The sequence below is a fragment of the Prorops nasuta genome, unplaced genomic scaffold (assembly GCF_024137725.1).
Source record: "Prorops nasuta isolate Cenicafe-Biocafe unplaced genomic scaffold, Cenicafe_Pnas_1.2 PNAS00008, whole genome shotgun sequence".
In the NCBI taxonomy this organism is placed as follows: Eukaryota; Metazoa; Arthropoda; class Insecta; order Hymenoptera; family Bethylidae; genus Prorops; species Prorops nasuta.
Window position 1 is genome coordinate 4,503,800 of NW_027116805.1, and position 25,580 is coordinate 4,529,379.

Genomic DNA, 25,580 nt, shown 5'->3' on the forward strand with positions numbered 1-25,580 from the left:
GTAGTCACATCATTTACTTTATCATCATAAGTGTTATTCAAGTAGAACATTTATTTTTAGACAAAAACTCGTGCTTCTCGGTTCTCTTTACTCCCTACTTATGATAACTTTGATACTCTTACCAAAATAGCGAGGAGAATGGTTTGTATCGATTTGTTGCTCTTATCAGTTCTTCAAAGCAAATATCGATCGCTTAATATTGAAAAATAGTTAAGGTATTCTTTTAGTTACATTTGTTTTTATCGTCATATTGGAAAAGCAGTTTCTAGTATCACGAGTCAAGTGGAAAAATTACTAACCATTGACCCTAATTTTCTTCACAGCCGAACTGCTTTGAAGAGAAATAACTACTGAAAACTTCACGATACCTTTAAACATACTTGGCCATAAGAATCTCTCACTTGGATGTTAAATATTTCTACCCATGCTTAGTTCCTTTTTTTCAATAGAAAAAAGTAACAAAGTAGAGTGTACTAATCTACCGATAACGATGTATTGTACCAATAAAACTTAATCGAAACAATATTCTATTATCGATTATTATTAGATTTTATAATAATAAAAATTATGCTTGAGACAAGTTTTGTTCTCTTCCTTATTCCTTTAGTAGGATTCACTTTTTAAAATTTTCACAATTTTACTAATTACAAAGAAAAGTCAACACTTTGTAATCACAATTGTTAAAATATTTGTAAAATAAATAGAAGAAAAAAAACAACAGTTATCTAGCTTATACATTTTATTAAAAGTGAAGCGAGTGCATATGAATTGGTATCTGACATTTTAAAAATACACGCATTCCCGTTCTGCTCTGAAGAGCCTGATCGATAATTGTTCACGAGCCTAAAAGAGAAGTGGAACGCGAGTAACATAACGTAGCCAACTTCACGTATCCCATCCCAGAGGCAATTAAAGGCAATCCACGCTATTCACTGAAATTTCAACCTACCTAATAATTGTTGCAAAGAAATGGTAGATTTCAGATAATTCAAAGTCACGTATAATTATAATTCTTGCTTTTTTGTTTATCTGCACTTTATCTCTATTCTAATAGCTATTATATTCCACTATCACATCATCGACCAAAACTGGATTATATATAAATGGAAATTGTACAAAGTCAAACTGTCAGAAAATCTAATGTTACCCAAATTCCCAATCATTAGACTCGTGTCAAAATTGTGCAGGAAGTAGTTACAATCTCGTCACTTCGGAAGCAATTCCAATTAGTAATTATGGTTATTCCAGCATATTGGGGCAGGCTGATCGATGACAAGTGTTTAGAGAGGTAAACTGAAGGTAGCTCCGAGATACTAAAAATGTCCAGCTGTAAAACAGACGGTATTATATTACGAGGAAGGTATTATAAAGTTGCGATTGTTCGCAGGATCTTTTCATGGCGGTAAATCCTGAGATGAAAAACAAGACATCGGGCATAATAGAACGGACGTAGCAGGAAGGAAGGTGTAGGAAGTGGATGAGGATGAGAGACGCAAGAGAGGGTGGTGGAATGGAGGGAGGAATGTAGGGGAATATGACGCCTGCGCCAGAGGCTAACCTACTCCTGTGTCAGGAGAACCGGCACCTACGCGCCAAGTAAACGAAAAGTCGATTCCACGACGCCGTTGCTACATTGTCTTCTTCTCTCTCCGTATTTCGACACTCGCCAATAATCTACGCATCCAACTACAACAACACTTTCAACCAATACGCCAACAACTAGCAAAAGTTCTGACGACTTTTTTTAAATACCTGTTGTCAGAACTCTCCAGCCAACCTAACCTGACTTCACTGCGGACCTGTACACGGGCACGAATCACCTCGATGTCCCGAACGAATTTTCTCTCACATCACATATCATTCGTTCATATACACTGCGACGAGATACCTGATGATTTCTGAAATACAATTGAAGAGTCAATCACATTCGTCTTACGAGAATTGCCGTCCAATGTTGGTTGTCCTCTCCAGGCTGTTTGTGCTTCGCTTATAGTCGACTGCTATGCTGTGTGCGCGACGAATCTTGTTTGTTTAAGACTCGGATTGTGCTAAGGTTAACAAATTTTTTCCCCCAATGGTGCGATCCAAGAACGGCGCTGTGTCTCGCAATGAATGAAAATTTGAAAAATTCGACTTGCCTCAACTAAAGTTACTACGGTTTGAAACGATTCAACGGATTTCTTAAGAAATATCGGATCGTTGAGAATGTCTCAATTCTTTAACTCTCGTTTATGAAGAATATAAATATAAATAGAACATTTTGATAAATGAACATTTTTTTACCACCTATGTTCGTTGAGAATGTGAGAAGTCAATCTTATTACAAATATAAGAAACGCATGACGTCAAAGTGATGTCGTAATAAAAAAGAGCTCATGTCATTTTTTATTTTAAACAATTTGGAACTAAAGAGGTTATGATAAGAATCTGTTCGAATCATCAAAATTACATTCGTTTTAACTAAAAATAAAAAAGAATGTATTGTTAGCATTCATTTTTATAATAATAGGACCAGTTTTTTAAGAGAAAGGTGGGAATATGCAGAGAGACAAAAAAGATTGGAATAAACGAAGGATGTCTTTTGAAGGTATGCAGATATATTTATAATCAACAGCAAGAAGATAAAGACTAACATCTCGAGGATAAATTAATATCACTACTAAGAAAAAAATGTAAGTTTACAACAAATTTAAAAATTTTTTCAGATATTTTGGTCAGCATGATGGTTATTCGATCTTAAAGCGGAAGGATTGAATGTGCAATTAGAGAGAAGTGGATGAACGCAAAATTGCGGTAAACTTTGAGAGAGGATTTTTGTTAGTGTTTTCGAGGATTTTCGGCTGAAATTGAATATGTCGAATAGGCTGTCTAGTGGCAGGTGAAACGAGAATGCAGCCTCGGCTCGTGACATCCATCCATCCCCGTCGGTGTCAGCGTTATCATCATCGTTATCGGCATCGCCATCGAGCACGTCTACGCCAAACCGGAAACGCCGTCCATCTTCTTGCCTGAGGCCCCAAGATGCTCGCGGAAATGGTTCGCCTTTCCTATCAGCATCGGGCCTTCTACTGCTATATCATCCTTAGCGTCTGGATTTTCCTACTTATCGCCGGTAATTATCTCTTAAACTTCCACGGTTAAAGCCACCACCATCATAGCTTTCATCCTTATCTCTAAATCCCCTTAAATTTCCATCACCTCCAATAGCATGGCCTAATTTTTTTTACTTTTTCTTTTTAGAGGTAATTTTACGGCTGCGAGATCGTTACCTTAAGATGGGTTTTATTTATTTTTATATCGCATAAGAGTCCCTAACTACATGAAGCTTTCAAAAATATTGCAAGAAAATAATGCTCAAATATTATAAAAATACACATTGTACCAGAATAAACGTTCCTAAAATGTTTCCGTATTCAATTTGAAACGTTGCCGCATTTTAAAAACGTTTTCGACACAATATATGCTATTTGGAAAGTGACAAATCAGATAACACAAAATTTCATAAAGCGTGTAAAGTATATTTATAGAATATGCATTGTACTATAAATATCTTATGATATTTTAGACATTTTTTGCTATCTAGGAGATATCTCTCAACAATATTCTTGGCACATTACTGCGCGTTTAATGTTATATACGAAGTAACAAAGTTTACTGCAATCTTTTTGCTTCTTGAACAAAAGATAACACATTCATTCACAAGAAAAGAATTTGGATGAGCATAGATTATAAACCATTAATTCATTTATATAAAGTGTTAAATAAACTACATTATATATATATATATATATATATGTGTGTGTGTGTGTTATAGGTACTTGTGTGTGACGGTCGAGACACACTACAGTGTCTCTTGAAAAGCATAATATATAAACGAGAAAGATTTTAATCGCTATGCTCTCATAATTTAATTAGAATTTTATATTTTTTTTAACAATTATACGAATTTAAGCTACATTATTATGAAAAAAGGATGTTTATAATTTACAATGCTTTTTAGTTGAAAATGGAATTGTGCGAAGCTCGACCTTTTCAGCGAAGCATATTTCAATTTTAAGCCGTGCTGCAATTAGTTACGCGATTTAAATCTTTGCCGACGGAAGGACACAATAAACACTATCACAGTGACGTTAATAACGTATTTATGCGGGAGCGAGCGTGTGTGCGTGCGGCTTTATGGCGTGGACACACCGATACACTGATAAAAGCGAGAAAAGCACCGTGAAAAGCTGCTGCGGAAAGTAATTAATATACTCATGACTCTTTAAAGAATTATGTTCTACTTTTCTAAATCTTTGCTCAAATACAGGGTGTGCTAATAATTCGTACCAACATGAATGTTTTGCACATTCGGTATAACAATAACGAATAACCCTTCGTTCGTTTTATGATTGAAAATTAGCAGTTATATGCATATTTAAATTTTCATTGGAATGTTTCAATTTTTTTCAAGGCATGTACAAATACATCGGTGTGGATGAAAAAAGCTCCATGCAGACCAGAGTTTACGGCAGCGAGCTGTCGATTCGTGAATTTCCCAGAAATCTCAAACCAGACGTGAAGACGAAGAAAATCTTTCGTTTGTGCAATGCGCCGATTGACATTACTGCTGAAGCTGAAGGTAAATTCAATTGGAAATTCGAGTCACACAGTAGTAACTATAATAAAATATTCCTTTTTATGTAATTGTAAAAAAACAGTAAAATTTAAAATTACACTTTTTTGCAGGAAAGTTAGATGGGAATTTGACACTGGGAGGAATTCTGGTATTTATTAGGCATGGGGATAGAGGACCCTTGGCCCACATCCGGAATATCAGTAACATTAACTGCGCCGGGGACTTTAGCTCGTTACCAGAGCTGGAGACCATCTACCAAAATTACCAGAATTTCCTTCAGAACGTCACGACGTACTCCCGAGCAGCTTGGGCACAATTTCTGGGCCCTTTCCATGGTTTTCCCATGCTACCGGGCAATTCGAGAGACTGCAGACTAGGACAACTAACGACTCTTGGCATTGGCCAATTGCTAAAGACAGGAATCCTCCTGAGGAACGCCTATTATCACAAGCTCAATCTCGGCAATGGCACCATATCAGCCAAGGATGTTGTGGTATTTAGCACCAGATACAGGAGAACCGTGCAAAGCGCCGTCGCGCTTTTATACGCGTTCCTGGAGAACGAGGGATTCCAAAATTTGGCCAAAATTACCTTCCAAGAGAGTCAAAGCTATGCCTTTTGCAACATGGACTGCGCTTGTCCAGCTGCTGAAAAATTCTTCAAACAGTATCTTAAGGCAAGCTCCTGTCTTTTGAAGCAACATATATTCTTCTTCATTAGACATCTGAAAAAGAACTTATTCTTTTAATATAATTGTAGATTAGAAGTTGAAAGGATCTATTCATCGTTTTGCGAGGAAAATATTATTATTGTATGTATAATAATTTATTTTATTATTTTATTTTAGGAAATGTCCGACCATCTGAGATCTCATCCTGCTGTGGGGGAATTGATCAAGCAAGCATCGAGTGCGGTGTTTGAAATGCCGGATCAAACCCAAAGTACGGATCCAAATACACTGAGAGATGCTCTTCTAACGTATGCCTGCCACGGTGCATCCCTCCCCTGCATGGACACCGAGACACAACGAATCTGTGTGAAAACCGAGCATGTGACAGGCTTGTTCACTTACACTGAATGGGAAGCCAAACAATTTGCAAAAAGCAACAGCAGAAAAAAATACGGACTACTCAGATCTTACGGCCTGCTGCGTAGCATTGTTAGCTATATGTTAAGAATTATATCCGAGGGTAAGCCTAAGATAGTTTTGTACTCTGGCCATGACAAAACTTTGGAGTATCTCGCTACTGCACTGGGCATTGTATCTGAAAAAGTAGTCACACCACATTATGCGTCTAGATTTATCATCGAAGTTTACAAGATCAATCCGAGAAACGAAAATCACGTAGCCAGTGATTTTTACTTTAGAGTAGTCGTCAATGGTAAAGATTTCACCCAGAAAATACCATTTTGTAAGAACGCTAATTATTACAGCGTCAGCTATTCCGACAGAAATCAGGATTCTGACAGGATCAAAAAAGAGTACAGATTATGCCCAATCGAAACTATTATTAGGCAATTGCACGATGATTATTTTGTACCTTTTAACTCAACGAATTTCAAGGATGCTTGCTCCATTCGCAAGCATGGGTAGTCTTAAAAGGAAAAAGATATCCAGTAGCAAAATTGGTCTTAATGACGCCAAAATAACTGAATTTGTGGTCTCATATAAGAACTAAATTAAAAACTCTGATTTGTGAAAAAGAACAATTTAACAAGTATCAAGAATAGTTTAGAAACTATGTTATTTATAACAATAACATTCCAGATATTGTTCGATGCTAACACTGAAATATTTCAAATCATAAAAGTTTCTCTTTCTCCTATAATTTTAAAGCTATATTCTACAACATTTTCAAACCATTTTTCACTCTTTGTAGATAAGAAAACCAAGCACCTTTATCTGATCTAAATGATTCCTATATATATTAAATTGTTAAAAGATTTGTACAACTGTTGGAGCTCACACCAAAGTATTTCAAACTATTTTAAGGGAACTTTAGCACTTTCCTATCAGAGTTTAACCTAAGAAATTTTTGTTAGATAAAAATTGATAGAATTCTAGGATTTGCACTCTTAAAACAAAAAATTTAATATTAACTTATCGAGACAGAAAACTTTGAAAGTAGCTTTAGACGTATGAGAAGTAATTAATTATTGGTATTGTAAGATCAGAGAGTGAGCTCTGTATTATTATTATAATGGGAGCTACTGTGGGACTGTAAGTTGGTACTAATGGATAGAAGAAGAAACATTCACTGGGCCATGTGTCTCTTTTCAAGCACTAATACATAATTTGATATAGATATTACACTATGTTAGAAGAAGAAGGTAACATGGCTCGAAATAGCAAATATTCTTTTGTTCCACAAACCAACACCCACTTATGCAGTAATTTTTCATCCCGGCTATAGTACATAGCTCACTCTGTAAGATATATTTTATCATACAATGTTTTGTATATATGTAAATAATATTTACAACCTGTAAATAATAGAATTATAGGGTGACGAGGCTATTTGCTTCTCTATCACTCTTGCACATTTTTGTGGCAAAAACGACCAGTGACAAATACAAAACTATCCTTCTCTATAATCCTTATACAGTTTTTAGCTCAACTACCTGCAGCTCAAATCTTAATTTTTGAACTATTAAAATAATAGTTTACAATTTATACATATTTTTTATCTTTATCTGTAAAGTTTAATTTCGTTACAAACGCATTATATTTTATTGGACCAACAGTCTATTCATAATTTGTTCTTGTATTGCTTGTAACTTAATAATATTGTATTACTAAAAATTTAATAGAGCTTAAAACGGATAATGTACCTTTAACTTTTAACTATCATTTGATTTGGCAATTTCAACATGTAATCATTGGCATAATTTACACACAAGTTTAGCTTACATCTTCCATTTTTTATTAATATATCAAATGATAGTTAAAAACGAATTGTTGTTTGTTTATCAAAAGTTTACAGAGTAATATTCGTTGATTTAATGTTATATTGTCGATACCTTTTGTTTAATACATAAAGATATTATGATTATTATTATAATAAATTTACAGTATACCACACAACTACCAACATTTTTTCAAATTATATTTTATTCACAATATAAAACTCACATTACATCATTAATAAATAAATAGGAAATATTCATTTCAATTTACAAGGCACTTTTGTTTAAAACCTTATTCTAATATGCACAAAAAATAATATGCGCTATCATAAAATCACTTTGGTAATAGTAAATATAAATACAACAAAGAAATTATTTTAATGTACAGGGTTAAAAATGAAAACAATTGATTATAAAAAAGGGCAAAATAATTTACTACGAGAATATCGCCAATCATCATGCAAATCAAATCGTTTAGCTTTAATCATGTAAATGCCCAGTTAATTTTATTTTTATTCGACTAATACGAAATTTAGAAAAAACTTCGACGTCGAATAAAAACAGCAATCCCACGCGAGCCAAGAACGGCCGCTTATTAATTTTTTATTCGATATTGTAATACAACTGCTTTCAATCACAGACTACAATTATTTCATATCATACGTTAATACAGCAAGATATTTCACAATACCATTCAAGAACCATTCTTTTAGAAGGTGAAGTGTAAAAATCACTATCTGGCGTTATTAATTAATAGTTTCAACCCTTATTCATTTTCTGTTGCTATTTATCAAATAATCGATTCGTATTTAAATATTCGTCTAATATTAGCTTATTAATAAAAATTAACGTAAGAAATTAAAGTCAATAAAATAAAATAACTAAGATTATTATAAAAGAAAAGCTATTAAAACACGGCTTTGAGAGAAAAAACTTAACTAAATGGCAAATCTAAAACCGCAATACTAGATGGCGTACCGGGAATAAGTTATTAACAATCGTTCATTATCTCACTTAATTTCGATCGCTACAAGGAATTATTCAGGAGCAACATCAGAAGAACCAACTTTTGAGATGGCTGAAGCTAAATTTTCCTGTGCCGCTCTCATTCTTTCGTAATACTGATTACATTTACCAACAATTCCACTAAAACAAAACAAAGTAACTCAATTTTAATCTATCTATCAATCACTCCTGATAGATATGAAATTTTGTTAATATTTACTATTCAATAAGTTAGAACAATTTAGTTATTTTTCAAAGCTAGTAATTCAAATTTAATAAAATTTTTGTTTTAATAAAGTAAATCTTGGAGTTAATAATTGAAGTTATAAATTAATAATAAATTTCTAGTGGATAAATTTTACTTACCTGGATGCTAAAGCTATTCTTTCTCTAACGGGTGGAGAATGACTGGAAGCAGATCTTCGAAGAGGCAGAAAAGATTCATTTGTATTTTCTATAAGAGTCATTGCACCGGATCGTTTGCCAGTTCGCCACCTTGAAACTTGCCATTTCATTCTGTGAATACTAATGATTGTTATAGCAACGCTTATAAATCTTCTTCGTGGATTTTTTTGTTTATTCTTGACGAGGATAAAGCTGCGTTCGCTTAATGTTAGACGTGCTAGCATAGCCAACGTATTTTCTTCGGCATGTTGATAACCACCAAGAATAGACAGCAAATAACGTTTTTGGAAAGTTAAAGCCTTTCTTCTATTTTCGATCCGAAGATATTTTCCATAAAATTGTTGCAACTGAAAAAAATTATAGCTCGTATAAAAAGGTATCTTTTATTATAATAATCAAGACAAGTAGTGCTTCGACGGTAAGTACACAACAAATTTGATTCCAATAAAACATTCCTTTCTCTTAAAAAATTCAATACTATCCGTCACAATTTCAAAATGAATTACTTTACTAATTATAATACTGTATTCAACTAAGAAATTACTACAATTTTGTATGTGTAAAAGACTTACTTTACTTAAACTCGGAATATTATGCTTCTGCATGTATTTTTTTAACTCGATTACTTGAGATTCTAGAGATTTTATCATTGATTTAAACTGCTCATTTTCTAATTGTAATTGTATAACTTTCTCATTAAGTGCACTCTTTTCCAAACTGTACTTCTTGACCAAGCCATTGAGTTCCTATCAACAAAATATTAATAATTAATAATTGTCATTCCATCACTAATCAAATAGAATTAAGTTTATTAGTATAACGAAGTTTAAAATGCTAACGTTTTCATACCTGTGTAAATTTATCTTTCATCAATGAATCATTATCGTCTTGTTTTGAGAAATCAAGCACTCTGTGAATAGAATTATTTATGTGTTCATTCAATTTAGCAATAACACTTTTTAGTCTGGTTTCTTCCTGCCTAGCGACATTCATTTGCTTCCGAAGTTCTGATTCATTCTTTTTTATTTTATTCAAAGACTCTGCTATAGACATTTCACGCGAGACAGCTTCAGCCAATTCTTGTTTTGACTGCTTCATATCTGTTTCAAGATCCGAAATTACCTCTTTAGCATTGTATAACTCTCTCTTTAATTCTTTGATCTCATTCTCCTTAGATAATTTTTGGGCTTGTATTTTAGACTCCATTTCATTCATAGCAGCATTTTTTTTCTGAAGCCATTTGCACTCACTTTCTTTCTCTTTCAGTATTTTTTGGACTCTCTTTAAATCTACTTCTAAATGCTCTTTCTTTCCCTGTGCAACTGTTAAGTCGTTAATCAGCTGCTCCTTCTCTTCCACCGTTATTTCCAAATCTTTCTTATATCTATCCTTTTCAGATTCTACCTTGGTCAGTATGCTAATTAATTCGTTATTCTTTCGTTGCTCTTTTTCAAATTCTTCGACTAGATGTAAATGTTTCTTCTGCTCGGTTGCAAGTAAATTTGTGATACCAAGATGCTCGTCTGTTTTTTGAGATTGTATCTCAGCCTTTACCGTGCCTAATTGAACCTCCAAATTTTTGTGTTCTTGCCTTAGCGCTGATAAATTCTGGCGGAGTTTATTTTCCATATCCAGGGAGGATTTCAATTTTATGTGCAAAAGTTCTATCAGCTCTGAATGTTGCATTTCGTTAGATTGCGTAGACCTTCGCTCTCTTTCTAATTGAACTTTTAAACTACGCACTAAATTCCTCTCAGCAAATAACTCATCATTCAATTTAGTTACTTTCTTACTTTCCTCTTCCAAATTACATTTAATCTGAAGAATTCTATCTTCGTACTCCGCTACTTGGAATTTCAACATGTCTCTTTCAATCTCTGCATCATTCTTCAATTTCTTTAATTCGTCGTTTATCTTATTTACTTCTTGTAGCCGATGCTCGATTTCGACACTCTGGTGAGCAACATTGTTAGGAAAAGCTCTATCATCACTTTGTACAACTTCCATCAATTGTTTATCCAGGCAAACTGATAAATCAAGTTCCCTCTTCAATTTACCCTCGTCATCAGAATCTTCTGGTGACTGGTGCGAATACTGCTGTTCCTTATCTCGAAGCTCTTTCCTTAATCTTTCCACAGATTCTTTCAACTCTACGTTAACTTCACGCTCAATTTTAAGTTTCCTTCGTAACTCTACAATATTTCCAGACTCTTTCATTTTATTTTTTATTGTACGTAAAGCCTCGCGTAGGGCTTTGCTATCGTCAGTTATTTCCTTTATAACTCTATCCTTTTCTTTCAAATGCTCTTGTAAATGATAAATTTCGTTATCCTTGTCATCCGACGAAGTGGAGAATCCTGATGAATTTGGCCGCCTAGCCATTTCTTCTAGCCTCCTGATTACATGGTCTCGACTATTAAGACCTTCTGTTAATCTACGAATTTCATTTTGACAATCCAAAACATCTAGTTTACATTGCTCATATTTTGTCTTGTACTCATACAACTGTTTATTTTCATTTTCTATTTCGAAATTACGTGTTTGTATGGTCTCAATCGTGATATCTTTCTCCATCACAATATCTTTTAAATTCTTCTTAAGCTTTTCATTTTCAGAGTTCAATTTTACAATTATGTTTTCGTTCGCTTGAATTTTACCCTTATAGATATCCAGTTCTTCCGTTTTTAGTTTTAAAATATTCTCCACTTCTAGTAAATCGTTCCGAATTTTTCTTTCCGATGTCTGGATTGATTCGTATTGATTTTTATAAAACTGTTTATCTCGTGTTATAGCTTCGATAGTTTCATTAAATTCGGACTGCAATTCTTGTAAATTCTTTTGTAAATTAGCCAAATGTGCATCACGTTTATCCAAAATCTCAACTTTGGAACGTAATTCAGCTCTCACCAATCCTAATTGATTCTCCAATTCTTTGATTTGGTCCTCAGTCAAGATGCTATCTGTTTTTGTAAATTTACCAGATCTTACGAAATTTTTAGTAGTAATTTCTTTCTCATTGATACTTTCTCCTTTGAAGTCTTTATTTTCAGACGAAGACATTTTTAAGTCTGTTTCATCGCTGTTGCTCGATTCAGGTGCTAACGAAATGTGCAAATGTTGAATATTATTGCCAGAACTAGAAGTATCAGAGCCTAGATCTAGCGGTGGTATTTGAATATTTTGTTTAGTAGTTTCAAGTAGAGGTACTGCAGACATTTCAAACGTATCTCTAATTGTAAATCCATTACCAGGTTTGAGAAGGGAAACGTTTTGAACAGGTGCATTAGATAAATTAGGAATAGCACGAATTGCTTCGGATATATCTTCGCATTCAGAATGAATAGAAAGAATATCACTGAGTGTTCGTGCACTGTGTTTAGATTCCATTTGTTTGTAATACTCTTTAGATTGTTGATCTTCTAAAGGTATAGATAAATGTGCGTCCAGTTGCTTATCCCTTTTTGAAAGCTGCTCTTTCAAATGATCGATTTCTTCATTCTTGTCAGCCAATATATTATCTATCAATTGTGGCAGCTCCATATGAGCACGTTCTTGTATACCAAGCTTCGATTCCAAGATTTTTTTATCCTCCTCCAAAATTTCTACACGGTCTTTCAGTTTTTTAATCGTAAGGTTTTCAACTCTTACTACATTAGCTATCTCGTCTTCTTTGCCTTGCAATAAAGTACTAGTCCTTTCTAGTTGACACTTCAACTCATTTATCTCCAATTCTTTATCATTGAGCATTCTTTCCAATGACTGCACTTTAGTATTGGTCTCGTGTAATTGTAATTCTAAACGAGAAGTGGCTTGTCTCTGCGCAAATGGAGCATTTTGTTTATGCTGTTCTAATCGTCCTTTCATAGTTTCCAATTGGAATAATTGCTCAGACGTTGTTTGCTGTAAAATTTCATGCTCCGCTTGCAATTCCTCGTTTTGATTCTTTAATGTCGCCAATTGTATTTCCAAGTCCTTGATTCTCTTCAATGCAACTTCTTCGACCCTAATGTGTTTCTGCATCTTTTCTTTTAATTTAAGAATTTGATCCAATGGAAGAGTTAGTGGTGCATCAGGATCATCTGGAGTGGGACATCTTAAAGCTTCTATTTGGTCCCTAATTGAAACATCTTCACTTGGTTGACTCAAGCTCAAGTTAGAGCCACAAATGTGAACTGATTCAAGTTCTTTTATTCTCTTGTCCAGCTGTGACTGCATATCACGGAGTTCCATTTTTATTTGTTTCAACACTGCTGAATTAGCATTAAAATGCTCGGAACTTAATTTATGTTTTCGTAACTCTTCCTATAAATTAAAACAAATTTATTGCAATATTATTTATTGAACTACTTGTCATTTAAACATATGTTCTACTCAAAAATAAATATCAACTATTGTATAGTTACCTCCAAATGATTAATATGCTCATTTAATGGACTACCTTCTGTTCCCATTTTAAAAGCGTCTAATTCATTGGCTAACTCCTCCTGGTTTTTCGTTTGTGCAGCAATCACTGCCTCCAGTTGTTGGATTTGTATTTGCAATGATTCCTCTTGCTCCAATTTAGCTTGTAATTGCTGTTCCAAATGTGAAATTACATCTCGTAAGTATAAAATATTATCAACTGCAGCTTTCAATTTATTCTCAGTTTCAAACTTTTTTGCTTCTATATCGGACATCAAAGATGACATTTGACGCATTTGAGATTCGAGAGCTTCCACCTGATATTGAAGGAAAAAAAACCTTTACTTAAATACTTTTTAAATTATATCCAATAGTAGTTGTTGGTTTGCATGATAATAAAAGCAAAGCAATTTTTATAAGCATGACCCCAAGTAATACTAAAAGCAGTTGCCACAGGATAAAATAAATAAAACTGAATGTTAATCTATATTGCTAAAGGGAAAATTATCTCTAAAATTAATGTTAGTATTAATTATATAACGTAAGCTCTCTCTTTAACATTTCTAATTAAATGCGTTGCGTTTAAGAAAAATACTTCAAAAAATTGGAATGGCCAATCTTCAAGTAAAAGTATAGGACTGTTTATTCTATGGCACTTATAATAGATACAATTCACTCACAGCTGCTTTGATGTCAGTTGCTGGAAGTACAGAGGTGCTCGATGGTGATTCAGGTGATAGTGAAGTCTGCTATGTGCGTCAAACCAAAACCAAAACCATAGTGCAGAAAAATTTGTGTTAATACAATTAGTGAATACAGTTACAAGCCTTCTAATTACATTAAATAATACAATAAAAGGCATGGTAATAGCATAATGTCCCTTTTCCAATAAAGCACTATATTATATTTCTGTACGCCTATATAATTAATAGCTCTTTTAATACCATTTTGTTTAGGTTTATAAATAAGTATTCCCAGATATCATTCATTTAATTCGGAATAGTAATTTTTCACTTTAAAGAATCATTATCTACTAAACCTATTATATATTAAATTTACAAATACACTTTAATTTATAAAAGAAACCTTTTAGTACATAATAAATTTCAAAAATGATTAAATAAAATGAATTTAGTAAAGGGAATAAATTCTAATTACCTTAAACTCTTTTATATAAAATAAATTAATTTATAGATTCATAAAAATATTACCTCACATGTAATGCGTAAATCTCTTTCTTTTTCGCGCTCTCGTTCTTTAAGCTGCTCCTGCAAACTTTTAATTTGACGTGCAAATTCATCTCGTTCAATTTCGCGCTCACTAGCTTGCTCATCCAAAAATTTGCGAGTTGCCCGTAACTGTTTATCTGCTGCTTCAATCTAAAAACAAAATTTAAGCTGATATATTATATTGTAATTAATACAATTATACGTTATACATATCAAATTAGTAATATTTTAATTTAATAATATTAAATAGAAGCTGCTTATTTTAAAATTTTATTGAATCAAATAATAAAGACAATATTTTACGGCTTCAGGTAAAAATCTGATTAAAAATATAATTACTTGAACATACTGGAATATTAATCATTATATACATAAACAATATGCACATGCATTCCGAACTAGACATAAGCAATATAAGAAAGCAGATGCATTTATTGGCAATTTTAAATTACTAAATGATAATTATAAATGTTCCTCTAAGCATGCACAAACATTCACTAATAATTAAAAGCATATAAGTTACTAGTGTTAAAGCAACTTTCATCTATTATTAAATAAACATTTATATAATATTGTAGAGAAAATTATTATAGCTTTCCTTTTTTCTTAATGGTTAAATGAAAAGCAAGGAAACCGAATTAGTTACTAACAGCTGCAATTCAGATTAAATTAGTAATTCTATAATTTACCTTTCGGCAGCATACCCTGACAATGTATGAGGGAGAGGTAGGTTCTAAGGATACCTGCTGGCAAGACAATAGAATTTCGCTAATCAATTTCTCATTTGTTTTAAATTAGAAAAATAGCCTGCAATTTTATATCCGTTACTGTTATAATTCTTATTTGAACAAAAGATTCATTTTTTTTTTAATATATATATATAGATTTATGAAATATATACTCATATACATTACGGATCAATTTAAAATGAAATGAATGAAAACACATGTTTGTGTACTAAATAACAGATACATATGTGCAAATTTAATGATGACAACCAAGTGCCAAATATAGCATGCTTATAATGAAACTTCACAAAGATATGAAACACACTTACAATTAAATATAATTCATATTGCAACTACTATCTCCTAATAATAAGAACATGCAATTGATGCAATATGCTTTAATCAAGCATCTTAATTTTATACCTGTTGTTGTAAATCTTCCTTGTCCTTCTTTGCATCTTCCATCATTTTATCACTTTCTCTGCATAATTCTTCAATCAATTGGAGTAAATATGGAGAATCGCAATCTCCATTCGTTAAGGCATGTCGTGCTGAAAGTTGTTTGTAAAAATATTATACAAATTTCTACATAGAACAGTAAGGTATCACAAAGAATAGCAAATAATTATAATAATTTCTTAAATACCAAATGTATTTTAAAAGTGAATATCTATCCAATTAAACATTGCTCGATTAAACATTTTGATTCCTATATGAAATAAACATTTTTTTCTCAGATCGAGCCGCAAAAGTTGAGCCGTGAATGGAAGTTAACATTTAATTTAAAAATATTTTAGATTTAGTTACCTTTTTCTTGTAACTGTGAAAAATCCTGAAAAATAGGGTCACCCAAAGATTCATCATGTTCTCCATATCCTTCACTAATAATTTCTTTTTTACATTCAGCATTAATTAATTTTTGTTGCAAATCAATTATTTTTGCTTTTAACTGTTTTGACTCCTCTTGATAAGTCATAATTAGTTCCTCAGCTTCAAACAACTTCACTCTCAAATCTTCATCAATACATTCTGTATCTGTTACATCTTTTAGAAATATGTTAAATTCATTTTTATCCAATGGAATTGGATAACCAAGAATCTGGGCACTTTCACATTTCAAACGATGTAAACAACTATTAAGTTCTTTTTTCAATTTATCAGTAATATCATCATCAACTACATTTTCTAAACAATCAATATCATCATTAAGGATAGATTGTATTTCATTTGACAATGGCGCAAAATGAACTCTTCTTATCTGCGATTTCGAAGATTGAGATTTGTTTTCCTCTTTGGAAACATTGTGGGCTTCTGGAGAACTTATAGTACTGTCAGAAATCTGTCTCTTAATGACTTCACTAATTAGTGTACTATTTACTTCTTCTTCACAAACTATAAAATACCTTATTAATTCTCCAACTAAAGCCTTCAGAGTCATACAAAGTTTATGCAAATTATTTCTGCAAAAAATAATACACAATTGCTCTTAAGTAAAACTTAATTCAGTTTAATGAACATAGAAGTAATATTTTACCTTTCTTTTACTATACGGGATTCTGCCGAGTTATTTGTATTTGGCCTGATACCATTATTTTCTAACCTGATGTTTTCTAATTCCTTTTGATAATTCTCGTTAAGTTTAACCATATTTCTTGCTGCCTCTTCTTTTATTTTTACTATTTCTAAAGAATGTAACTCCTTCATCTTTTCCATATCGCGTCTTGTATTGCTAGTGAATTTATCACGAAGCTCAAGTAACTCAGAAGACATTTCTTCTTCCCCATTTAAAAGAGCCTAGACAAATGATTAATAAGATACATTTTATATATAATGCCTATGTTCAATAATAAATATCAATTGTTCATAGGAAAAAATATTTTTTAAGTATACAAGCTGTATATTTTAATTTGCCAGAGAACATAGTGTAAAACTATATTAACCATTATAACCACAATACATATCAATTTTTTGCATGAAAGCTTTCTGGATCTATAAAGAATGGGCTTTCAGAAAGATTCTGTGAAAAAAATTAATATCTTTTACAACTACGCACAGATAAATAAATTTTCATGTTCCCTTTTTGACACGAATTAAAGTAAATCCATGTACAGTATAATACTATCATAAATATTGTGTCTAAAAAATCAACATAAAACAGAGAGTTACTAGACTATTGTATATTACAAATTTGATTTGTTTTTTATTCATATGGATTAATAATTTGAGATAAATAATATTTTATAATGCACTTTATTAATTAGCAGGTGGCATAAAATTACCTGTATCTGATCCTTCAGTCCATTAACAACCTCTATTCTTATTTGTACCACCTGCTCTTCTAACTGGCGATTATAATCAGCTCGTAGCTGAGAAAGCTCATTATTTTCCAATGAGTCACCCTCGGTTTGACATTTCTACATGCACACATATGAAAACATTCAACAAATATGTTAGTTAAAAATAGTGACCAATGCTTGTAATAATTTCTACAACATTAATTTCATATTTTAATTTGAACATAATTAAAGTTATAACATAACAGGTTTAATGTTACACAAGACACACGTTTAAAATACAAAACAAATGACAATAGTAAACAAAAGTCTAAAGGGATTAATGAATACAGAGTGTAAAATCAGGATGTTTTATCATACATGTAGTTTACAGTATCCATGTGAAGTGAAGTCACACATGGACATTGTAAGCTATATGTGCAAGAAAACTCTCTGTGTCCACTTTGCATTCACTAGAAGGGATTATTAAAAAATTGAAGAAGCATGATTTAAATAAAAAATGTTAAAATAGCTTATTGTAAATGTTATATGTACAATATAAAAATTGGATGTATTTTCCTCACCTGATTAACTGCTTTAAGTAGTAAAACACGACCATTATTTTTTTCTTGACTATCTTGTAATTCTTTTTCATAATGCATTCTTAATTCACCCAATTCTCTCTCTTTCTGTAATTTCAAGTTTTGAATCTCATTATCTCTAATTTCTAATTCATCTTGCAAAGTTTTCATAGTTTTTTTGTAATCTGCTTCAATGGTATATTTATTAATAACATTTTCTTCTTTCAGATCTGACTCAATTGGTGTTCCTGGTCTGGATACACTTAAGCAATCTACAGCACCACCTAAATATAAATCATCTGCTAATTGCTCAATCTCACTATCACTATCAGACATTTTCTTTGATTGCTGACTAAATATATCTTCAGAATATTGTTTTTCCATTTGTAAACATTTTTGTTCAAAATATTTCCTTATTTCTTCCATTTCGTCAGCATGACGTTTTTCCAATTCTTGTTTTAATGTGTCAAATTTCTTGATATTCTCTTCTTTAGTACTAGCCAATAATGTTTGCACTTTTTCCACTTCCATAGTTGCACTTAATTTTACAGCATCCAATTCATCCTTATGTTTCTCAATCATCTGTTGAATATCTTTACATAAACATAACTTTTCTTTTGTCAATTCATCAATATTTTGTCTCATCTCATTTACATTTTTGTTTAATTCTTTTAAAGATGCATTTTCTTCCAATAACTTATGTTTTTCAGCAAGTAATAAGTCGTATTTTAATTGGCAATCTTTGAATTTCTGTTCTAGTACATCATAATCTGATAATTTTTGTTGTATTTGTGCAATTTCAATTTGTGATTGATTCTCAGACTGCACTAATACAGGCCTTGCAGCTTCCATACAGATTTTTTCACTGTCTTCAGTTTTTGAATTATTAGTGCAATCATTCATTGTACTATCTACAGCAGATTCAATACCATAAGAAGTATCAAATTCGGATAGCAATTGAAAGATATCTACTTTACTGTCATTTGTACCTAAAGACTGGTTTAGCTTTTCTTGGAAACTTGCACATTGAGCCCAAGCTGTGGCCAAACCTTTTTTCAAATGCTCGCATTCCTCATTAGATTTTTTCGATTTCTCCATTAAATATTGCAGTTTCTGACTAAAATCAACAATCTCTATATCCTTATGTTTAACTATCTCTTTCAGGTCTTCAATTTCTCTTTTATGTTTTTCAATTTCTTGAAGTAAGTTGTTACTTGAACTTAAAATATTTTGTTCATCTATTGTAGAAGTTTGTGGTTTAGACTGTTTTAAAATACTAATTTCAGACTGCAACTTATCACACGTATTTTTAATATCTTTTAATTGCTTTTCATAAGATTTCTTTGTTAAGTTTGCTTCATCTAACTCTTTACTCTTTCTACAAACATCTTCCTCTAAATTATTTATTTTATCAGTTAAGAGTTTTTCTAATTCAGCCTTCTCTTCTAACTTTTTCTTAAATAATTGGTTTTCAATAACAGAATCATCTAGTGCCAAGTAAGAAACATGATTTAATTCACTTAATGTACTGGAGCTAAAGCTACTAAACCTAGCTAAGGACTTTTCTAAATCGTGCATTTTAGAAGTTAAGGTCCTTTCACGTGCTTGATTGTTCTCAATCAGGCTTTGAGCAGCTAAATATCGAGATGACAAATCATCTAATTTCCATTTTAATTCTTCATTTTCTTTTTTTAATAAACTTGTATTAGTTACAGCTTGATCAAGCGAACGTTCCAAGGTTTCTCTTGAACCTAGAATTGAAGTCGCGGACTTATATTTAGTGATAACATCGTTTAGCTGTATTTTATGTAATTCTATTTGTTCATAAAGCATCTCTTTCTCCTTTTTATGTGCCAATTCATGAATTTTAATTTTATCTTCAGCTTCCTCCAATTTTTGTTTATACATTTTAATTTCAGATTGACAGCTATCATGAGGCTGTCTGTTAGAGACTAACTCAGACTTCAAAGCCTCAACAGTCGTCTTGTAGTCTGCTAATTGAGTCTGAAATACAGATAGCTCCTTTGCATGCTGAGTTTCCAAATTAGGCAGTTCTTTATTTAAACGATCAGATAACATTTTATTTTCCTCTTTTAAAAATTGTAACTGTTCCTCATATTTCCTCTGAGTGTTCATCAACTCTGCATCAAACCTTAATCTTAAGTCCTAACAATAAAATATTAATCATTAATTACTATTATTTTTATAGTCTACTTAATTGCATTGCAGAGGCAAACCTGTATTTCTTGCTGATGATGAACAGAAACAACACTTTTCTCAGCTGTTAATTTTTCAACTACATGTTGCATATCCTGTTTTATTTTTTCAACACGCATCTCATACTGCTTATGCAAATCTAGAAATTCTGAATTATTGACACCATTCTCAGAAGTTTCAATTCGTATTTGTTGATTCAAACTCTCCTTCTCCATTTCTAATATTTTTACATGCTCTTGTATTTGCACTAATTGCCCATTTAATTTGTCTATCACCAATCGTTGTTCAGTATGAGATGATTCTAGCTGATTAATCTACAAAGCATTTTTATAAAAGCAAATTGTGGGCTGTAATCACACAATTTAAATCATACAAATGATAGAAGAGACAAAAAACTAATTACCTTCTTCTGTAAATTCATACTGTTTGTTGGACTAAGATTTGGCATTTGCATAGAATTTAGTGACTTAATTTGATTTATGGCTGCATCTCTTGACTTTAGTGCTTGATTCAATGATAGAGTAAGCTCTTCTATAAGATCATCTCTTGATTTAATGGCAGATTCTAAATCCTCAACCTATTAAAAATATATTTCAAATTATACAATAAAATAATTGAATATCTCTAGTCAATGTATATATTACTAACTTTGTTTCTATATAATACCATAAGATCTCTAAGCTGAACATTGCTATTTTGACTTTGTGAAGAGTTGGGAGAAGAGGCTTCAGCTCTGACTGAGTCTATTTCTGCATATAAAGAATCTATAATTGCTCCTTTACCCTTTAAGATTTCTTCTAGTTCACCTAATCTTCCAGCCATGCCTTCTAAGTAACCATCCGTTTCTCCTTCACTCACACTCATGCTACTATGAGTTATGTCTCTTGAAGATAATCCCTCGTGTGGCTAAACATTTAAAAAAATACAATTTTAGAAAAAGGTATAATTTTTTATTTTACAAGAGAAAAACATTTTTTACCAAGGATTCTCGTTGGTCTACAAATTTTTCATTGTGCATAGATTCCTCCTCCGATAAATCCTCATGTTGGTTAACATTTCTGACCGAAGATACACCAGCATGCTTTCCTTTATATTTCTCGAGCTAAATTAAAAATTAAAATTTGAATGAAGCAAAGACAATTTTTGTGTTTATAACATTCAATAAAGATAAGCAAAAGGCATAAGAAAAAGTAGTAGGAATGACAATAATATTACAATTGGCCAGGTTTCAACAAAAAGCCAGTTTATCTAATATTTAGGTACTGAAAGACAAGATTTTATAGAAGATGCCTTTCTACTTTATTTAAGGATATGCAGTATAAACAAACCATATTTCTTCCCGATTCCAAAGATCGTAATCGGTGCTCATCATCATCCATTTCATTAATGCCTTGTTTACGTGTGAATACCAATTTTGTAGAATGAATTAAACTGAAGATATCGACTACGGTAAAATTTCATAAGTTTCTTTGTTATTTACTCTTAGCAGGGGAATCTTTTAAATCACCGTACTACGATGATTTAAAAGATCCCCCTGCTAAGCATAAATAACAAAGAAATTTATGAAATTTTACCGTAGTCAACCGTATATTCAACCGTTTTGATTTTTGCACAAATACGAATTACAGAACTAAACAGAGACACAAGCGACCCAAGCGACACAACACAACTCCAGCCAGCGGTCTCCCTCCATCAAATACCAGAGATACCATAAACTATATGTATTAAATATAGGTAAGTTTTTTAGGAATCTTTTTATCTAAACAATTATGACTATGCAACATTGTTAGTCAGTCAAATTAACAATGTAAAGAAATTAAGTCAACAACAACTCAAAACTCAATAAACACTTTATCGTTTGGAAAATATAAAACGGAAATGAAATTCAAATTTCAGAGTGTTCGAGTTTCGATTGTTTATTGGTAATAGTTAAATTTTAATTGTTTCCAGATATAATTTTGTTAGAAATTGTTGTTTTATGTGAACAATTCTATATAAATACATTTTTTTCTTAACTTGATGATTATAATATTTATTTATGGTAAATTTAATGAAATATTTGAAACGTACAAAATGCACCAAGATGGTAGCAGATTCAAAGATGAGGGAGGAGAATAAATAGAAGATTGTTCAGTTGTTCACGCTGACGCGCTGGGCTTTTAAGCTTGAGGTCTGTTGAGGTCAGTTGGAAACTGGAGTTCCTTTCATAACATCACTCCTTAACAGATAAGCGTTGGATAATCTGTCTTGGCGCCCTCTATGAGATTAAAGGCCGCGAAGAGAAAAAACTCTCAAATCGCTGTCGCAGACATCGCAGCCGCACCGCGCAGTGCGCACACAAAGTTAGCGCCAACTGGTGGCTAATTCAGGACTGACATCGAAAGAAAAACATTGAAAATATATTTCAAAGGAATAAATATTTAAAGGGCCTAATATATTACAAAAGTGATTCTGTTAATTATAATACCTAAATTATATGATTATATTCCATTTTTCCTATACTTGAAAAACCTTATCGTTTTTTTCTTTCTTAACGGTCATTCTTGTCGTCACTTAACGCGCCAATAGTAAATGTGACAGAGCGAAAGTTCAGCGGTTTGTTTTTATATTTGTTTGAAAAATTTTCTAGGACAATAATCACAATGCACGATCTTTTACATATAGAGATATGTCAAAAAGCTGATAGGTATGAAACTGCTATTTTTTTCTGTAATATTGCTAATATGTAACTAATTATTATAGACATAAATTCAAAATTTGTAAAATCTGAGTCTTTGTTGGTTCCAGTGCATTGTTGAAAGGTGAAATTGAAGGTTTAGTTTATGAAGAAATATTGGCAGAAGGAAAAGTTGACCTTGACTGTGTTTACTATGGAGAAAAATGTAAAAATGAGACGTTGAAAACGCACGTTGAATCTTTTTTGTGCACTTATGATGATGCAGAGGTTAAATACATGATATTAAGAATAATAATTATTTACTGTTGAAATAATATATTTAAAAAATTTTTTAGAAGCATCAAATCAAAATAGAAGGAGCAAATATTAAATTTTATACATATAGATTAACTCAAGAAGATGTTGCGACAGAGACAATACAAACTGATTCTGAACAATTATCAGCTGCTTCCCATTGGATTTTGCCTGCTAAAGAATTTCATTATTTATGGGAAAACTTATTTTATGATTCTGAAATGAAAGAAAATGTTTGTTTTACTAATTTTTTTAAAATTTATTGAAGAATTTAATGGAGTAATTTATTATTTAAAATCTTTTGTTTTCATGTTTAGCTTTTACATTTTGTTCAATCTACAATGATCTTCTCAGATAAAAATGTTAACTCTACTATAATTAGTTGGAATAAGGTTATATTGTTACATGGACCACCTGGCACAGGAAAAACCAGTCTTTGTAAAGCTATTGCGCAAAAAGCAGCTATAAGACTGGGAGATCGTTTTACTCATGGAGAGCTTATTGAAATTAATAGTCATAGCTTATTTTCAAAATGGTTTTCAGAGGTAATTAATATCCTGTTATCTCATACTGGATTCACTGATGTATAGTATTTAGACATAACTTCTGTTGCAGAGTGGTAAACTTGTAATGCAACTATTCAATGAAATCAAAACTTTACTTGAAAACCCTAATGCATTGGTGTGTGTTTTAATTGATGAAATTGAATCATTAGCTCATGTCCGTAAGTCTTGTGCTAATGGTATAGAACCTACAGATTCAATACGTGTTGTTAATGCTTTACTTACTCAATTGGACCATATTAAACGTTTTCCAAATGTTCTAATTTTAACAACAAGTAATATGACAGAGTCTATAGATCTTGCATTTGTTGATCGTGCAGATATAAAATTATTGGTTGGACATCCAAATGTGCAGTGCATATACAAAATTTTTAGTACCTGCTTGAAAGAGTTAATGAGGGTATTGGGCATACTATAATCTTATGAGTACTTTTATGTAAATCAATGTTTAATTAACAAGTTTACATTTTTCAGGCAGATATTATTGAGTCTCAACCAATTCATGAGTTGTCTTATTTAAAGTTTGTTGGATATGAGGAGACTTCGTGTACAAAAGCAAGTATAAAACTATTAGAGCTTAGTCAACTAAGCCAAGGACTCAGTGGCCGTACCTTAAGAAGAATACCATTTTTAGCACATGCTCTTCATATTCAAAATCCAAAGTGCACTTTAACACAGTTCTTGAGAGCTATTTATCTTACTATTGAAAAGCAAAAGGAAGAATCTGAAAATTGGTAATAGTATACCTTGGGTAATTGAGTCAGTCTCTTTATGCTATGATGTAGTGTAGAGTGTGTATAAATTTTGACAAGAAAGTAACAAGTGACATTAGCAGAACTGTTAATGAATCAATTTCCCAAAGTGTAGAGTACTATTTTTACCTGAATTTTTAAATTATATTTAACTAATAACATTGTGGTGTCTTCTTAGAATATGTATTTTTTATACTACTCTAAGAGATAATAAATTTATTTTAATTGTATTTAGTCTTAAGATTCGATTAACTTTATATATTTTTTCTATTCATTTTTCAATACAATCTTAATAATAATAAATGACACATTCTTTAAAGTTCAGATGTTACATTGCTTCTGTAGGTTTAAATTATTGTAAAGGAGCTTTTCAACTATTACAAGTATCTAAATGGGCCTCACTAAGTCCATTGAAATTAAACTATTGGATTATCTAACATAACTAAATTATGTGACATTATAAAAATAGAAAATAGGTAAAACGCTATAAATCTTAGGTCGATAGAATCGATATTTGGTCACAAAATTTCATCAAACCAAGAGTTAAAGTAAACATTCTTTTGGCTAAATTTACTTTAAAATGTATCGGCTGTCATTATTTTTATCATTAAATAACGATGAAGATTCGATCGTTTCGTTATATATATATATATATATATATAATTACGGCGTATTTAATATTACTATACTTCAAGTTCCAAATCCTACCCAAATGTATCATCGACAACATACAGTATAATCATTTAAATTCAAATTTTATTACAATTGTGACAGGAAATTTTCAAATCGGCAATGCTTAAGTTTAGTCGGTAACAGAACTATCTTCTTTAACGAAGTTTTGACAAATTTTTTTCACATTTATCAAATTCTCGATAATTTTGAGCAATATGAACAAAAATCGCAAGGGATTTAAAAGGCTCTTTATAAAGC

General features: G+C 31.6%; 3 protein-coding genes across 16 annotated transcripts; 2 read left to right on the forward strand and 1 right to left on the reverse strand.

The window, feature by feature from the left end:
- Positions 1 to 752: 752 nt before the first annotated feature.
- LOC136775329 (2-phosphoxylose phosphatase 1) lies at positions 753 to 7,593 on the forward strand. 3 transcript variants are annotated; one of them, XM_066730009.1, is made up of 7 exons: positions 753 to 1,288; positions 1,388 to 2,587; positions 2,706 to 2,793; positions 2,864 to 3,112; positions 4,454 to 4,621; positions 4,729 to 5,294; positions 5,466 to 7,593. In XM_066730009.1, the coding sequence occupies exons 4-7, from the start codon at positions 3,022 to 3,024 to the stop codon at positions 6,210 to 6,212; spliced, it is 1,572 nt and encodes a 523-aa protein (XP_066586106.1). In that variant the 5' UTR covers positions 753 to 1,288; positions 1,388 to 2,587; positions 2,706 to 2,793; positions 2,864 to 3,021; the 3' UTR covers positions 6,213 to 7,593. The 3 variants fall into 3 exon arrangements, with proteins under 3 accessions (XP_066586106.1, XP_066586104.1, XP_066586105.1); XM_066730007.1 differs by having other exon boundaries at positions 753 to 2,587; XM_066730008.1 differs by having other exon boundaries at positions 753 to 2,587; positions 2,706 to 3,112.
- Positions 7,594 to 7,739: 146 nt separating this feature from the next.
- LOC136775362 (uncharacterized) lies at positions 7,740 to 22,542 on the reverse strand. 11 transcript variants are annotated; one of them, XM_066730059.1, is made up of 20 exons: positions 22,435 to 22,542; positions 21,939 to 22,079; positions 21,693 to 21,808; positions 21,344 to 21,466; positions 21,013 to 21,270; positions 20,768 to 20,941; positions 20,385 to 20,678; positions 18,151 to 20,313; positions 17,573 to 17,707; positions 16,828 to 17,087; positions 16,101 to 16,753; positions 15,717 to 15,844; positions 15,255 to 15,311; positions 14,548 to 14,715; positions 14,017 to 14,085; positions 13,339 to 13,653; positions 9,785 to 13,237; positions 9,508 to 9,681; positions 8,897 to 9,282; positions 7,740 to 8,671 (listed from the first exon to the last, which is right to left on the reverse strand). In XM_066730059.1, exons 3-20 carry the CDS (start codon positions 21,741 to 21,743, stop codon positions 8,563 to 8,565), a joined length of 8,970 nt encoding a protein of 2,989 aa, XP_066586156.1. In that variant the 5' UTR covers positions 21,744 to 21,808; positions 21,939 to 22,079; positions 22,435 to 22,542; the 3' UTR covers positions 7,740 to 8,562. The 11 variants fall into 11 exon arrangements, with proteins under 11 accessions (XP_066586156.1, XP_066586158.1, XP_066586157.1 ...); XM_066730061.1 differs by lacking the exon at positions 21,939 to 22,079 and having other exon boundaries at positions 21,693 to 21,754; positions 22,435 to 22,501; XM_066730060.1 differs by lacking the exon at positions 22,435 to 22,542 and having other exon boundaries at positions 21,693 to 21,795; positions 21,939 to 22,166.
- A 187-nt stretch (positions 22,543 to 22,729) lies between these two features.
- On the forward strand, positions 22,730 to 25,559 carry pch2 (pachytene checkpoint 2 protein). Of its 2 annotated transcripts, none has more exons than XM_066730071.1 (6): positions 22,730 to 23,050; positions 23,152 to 23,308; positions 23,377 to 23,568; positions 23,653 to 23,880; positions 23,951 to 24,298; positions 24,377 to 24,548. In XM_066730071.1, exons 1-6 carry the CDS (start codon positions 23,007 to 23,009, stop codon positions 24,416 to 24,418), a joined length of 1,011 nt encoding a protein of 336 aa, XP_066586168.1. In that variant the 5' UTR covers positions 22,730 to 23,006; the 3' UTR covers positions 24,419 to 24,548. The 2 variants fall into 2 exon arrangements, with proteins under 2 accessions (XP_066586168.1, XP_066586167.1); XM_066730070.1 differs by having other exon boundaries at positions 22,740 to 23,050; positions 24,373 to 25,559.
- The last annotated feature ends 21 nt before the right edge of the window (positions 25,560 to 25,580 follow it).

Coding starts and splice junctions, on each gene's coding strand:
- LOC136775329 (XM_066730008.1), top strand. CDS start 3,022: ATGCTCGCGGAAATGGTTCGCCTTTCCTATCAGCATCGGGCCTTCTAC. Junction 3,113..4,453: donor GATTTTCCTACTTATCGCCG/GTAATTATCTCT, acceptor ATTTTTTTCAAG/GCATGTACAAATACATCGGT. Junction 4,622..4,728: donor CATTACTGCTGAAGCTGAAG/GTAAATTCAATT, acceptor ACTTTTTTGCAG/GAAAGTTAGATGGGAATTTG.
- LOC136775362 (XM_066730059.1), bottom strand. CDS start 21,743: ATGGATGATGATGAGCACCGATTACGATCTTTGGAATCGGGAAGAAAT. Junction 17,088..17,572: donor GACTGAAGGATCAGATACAG/GTAATTTTATGC, acceptor TCATTTGTCTAG/GCTCTTTTAAATGGGGAAGA. Junction 9,682..9,784: donor TGAAAGATAAATTTACACAG/GTATGAAAACGT, acceptor TTTTGTTGATAG/GAACTCAATGGCTTGGTCAA.
- pch2 (XM_066730070.1), top strand. CDS start 23,007: ATGCACGATCTTTTACATATAGAGATATGTCAAAAAGCTGATAG. Junction 23,051..23,151: donor ATATGTCAAAAAGCTGATAG/GTATGAAACTGC, acceptor TGTTGGTTCCAG/TGCATTGTTGAAAGGTGAAA. Junction 23,569..23,652: donor ATTCTGAAATGAAAGAAAAT/GTTTGTTTTACT, acceptor TTTCATGTTTAG/CTTTTACATTTTGTTCAATC.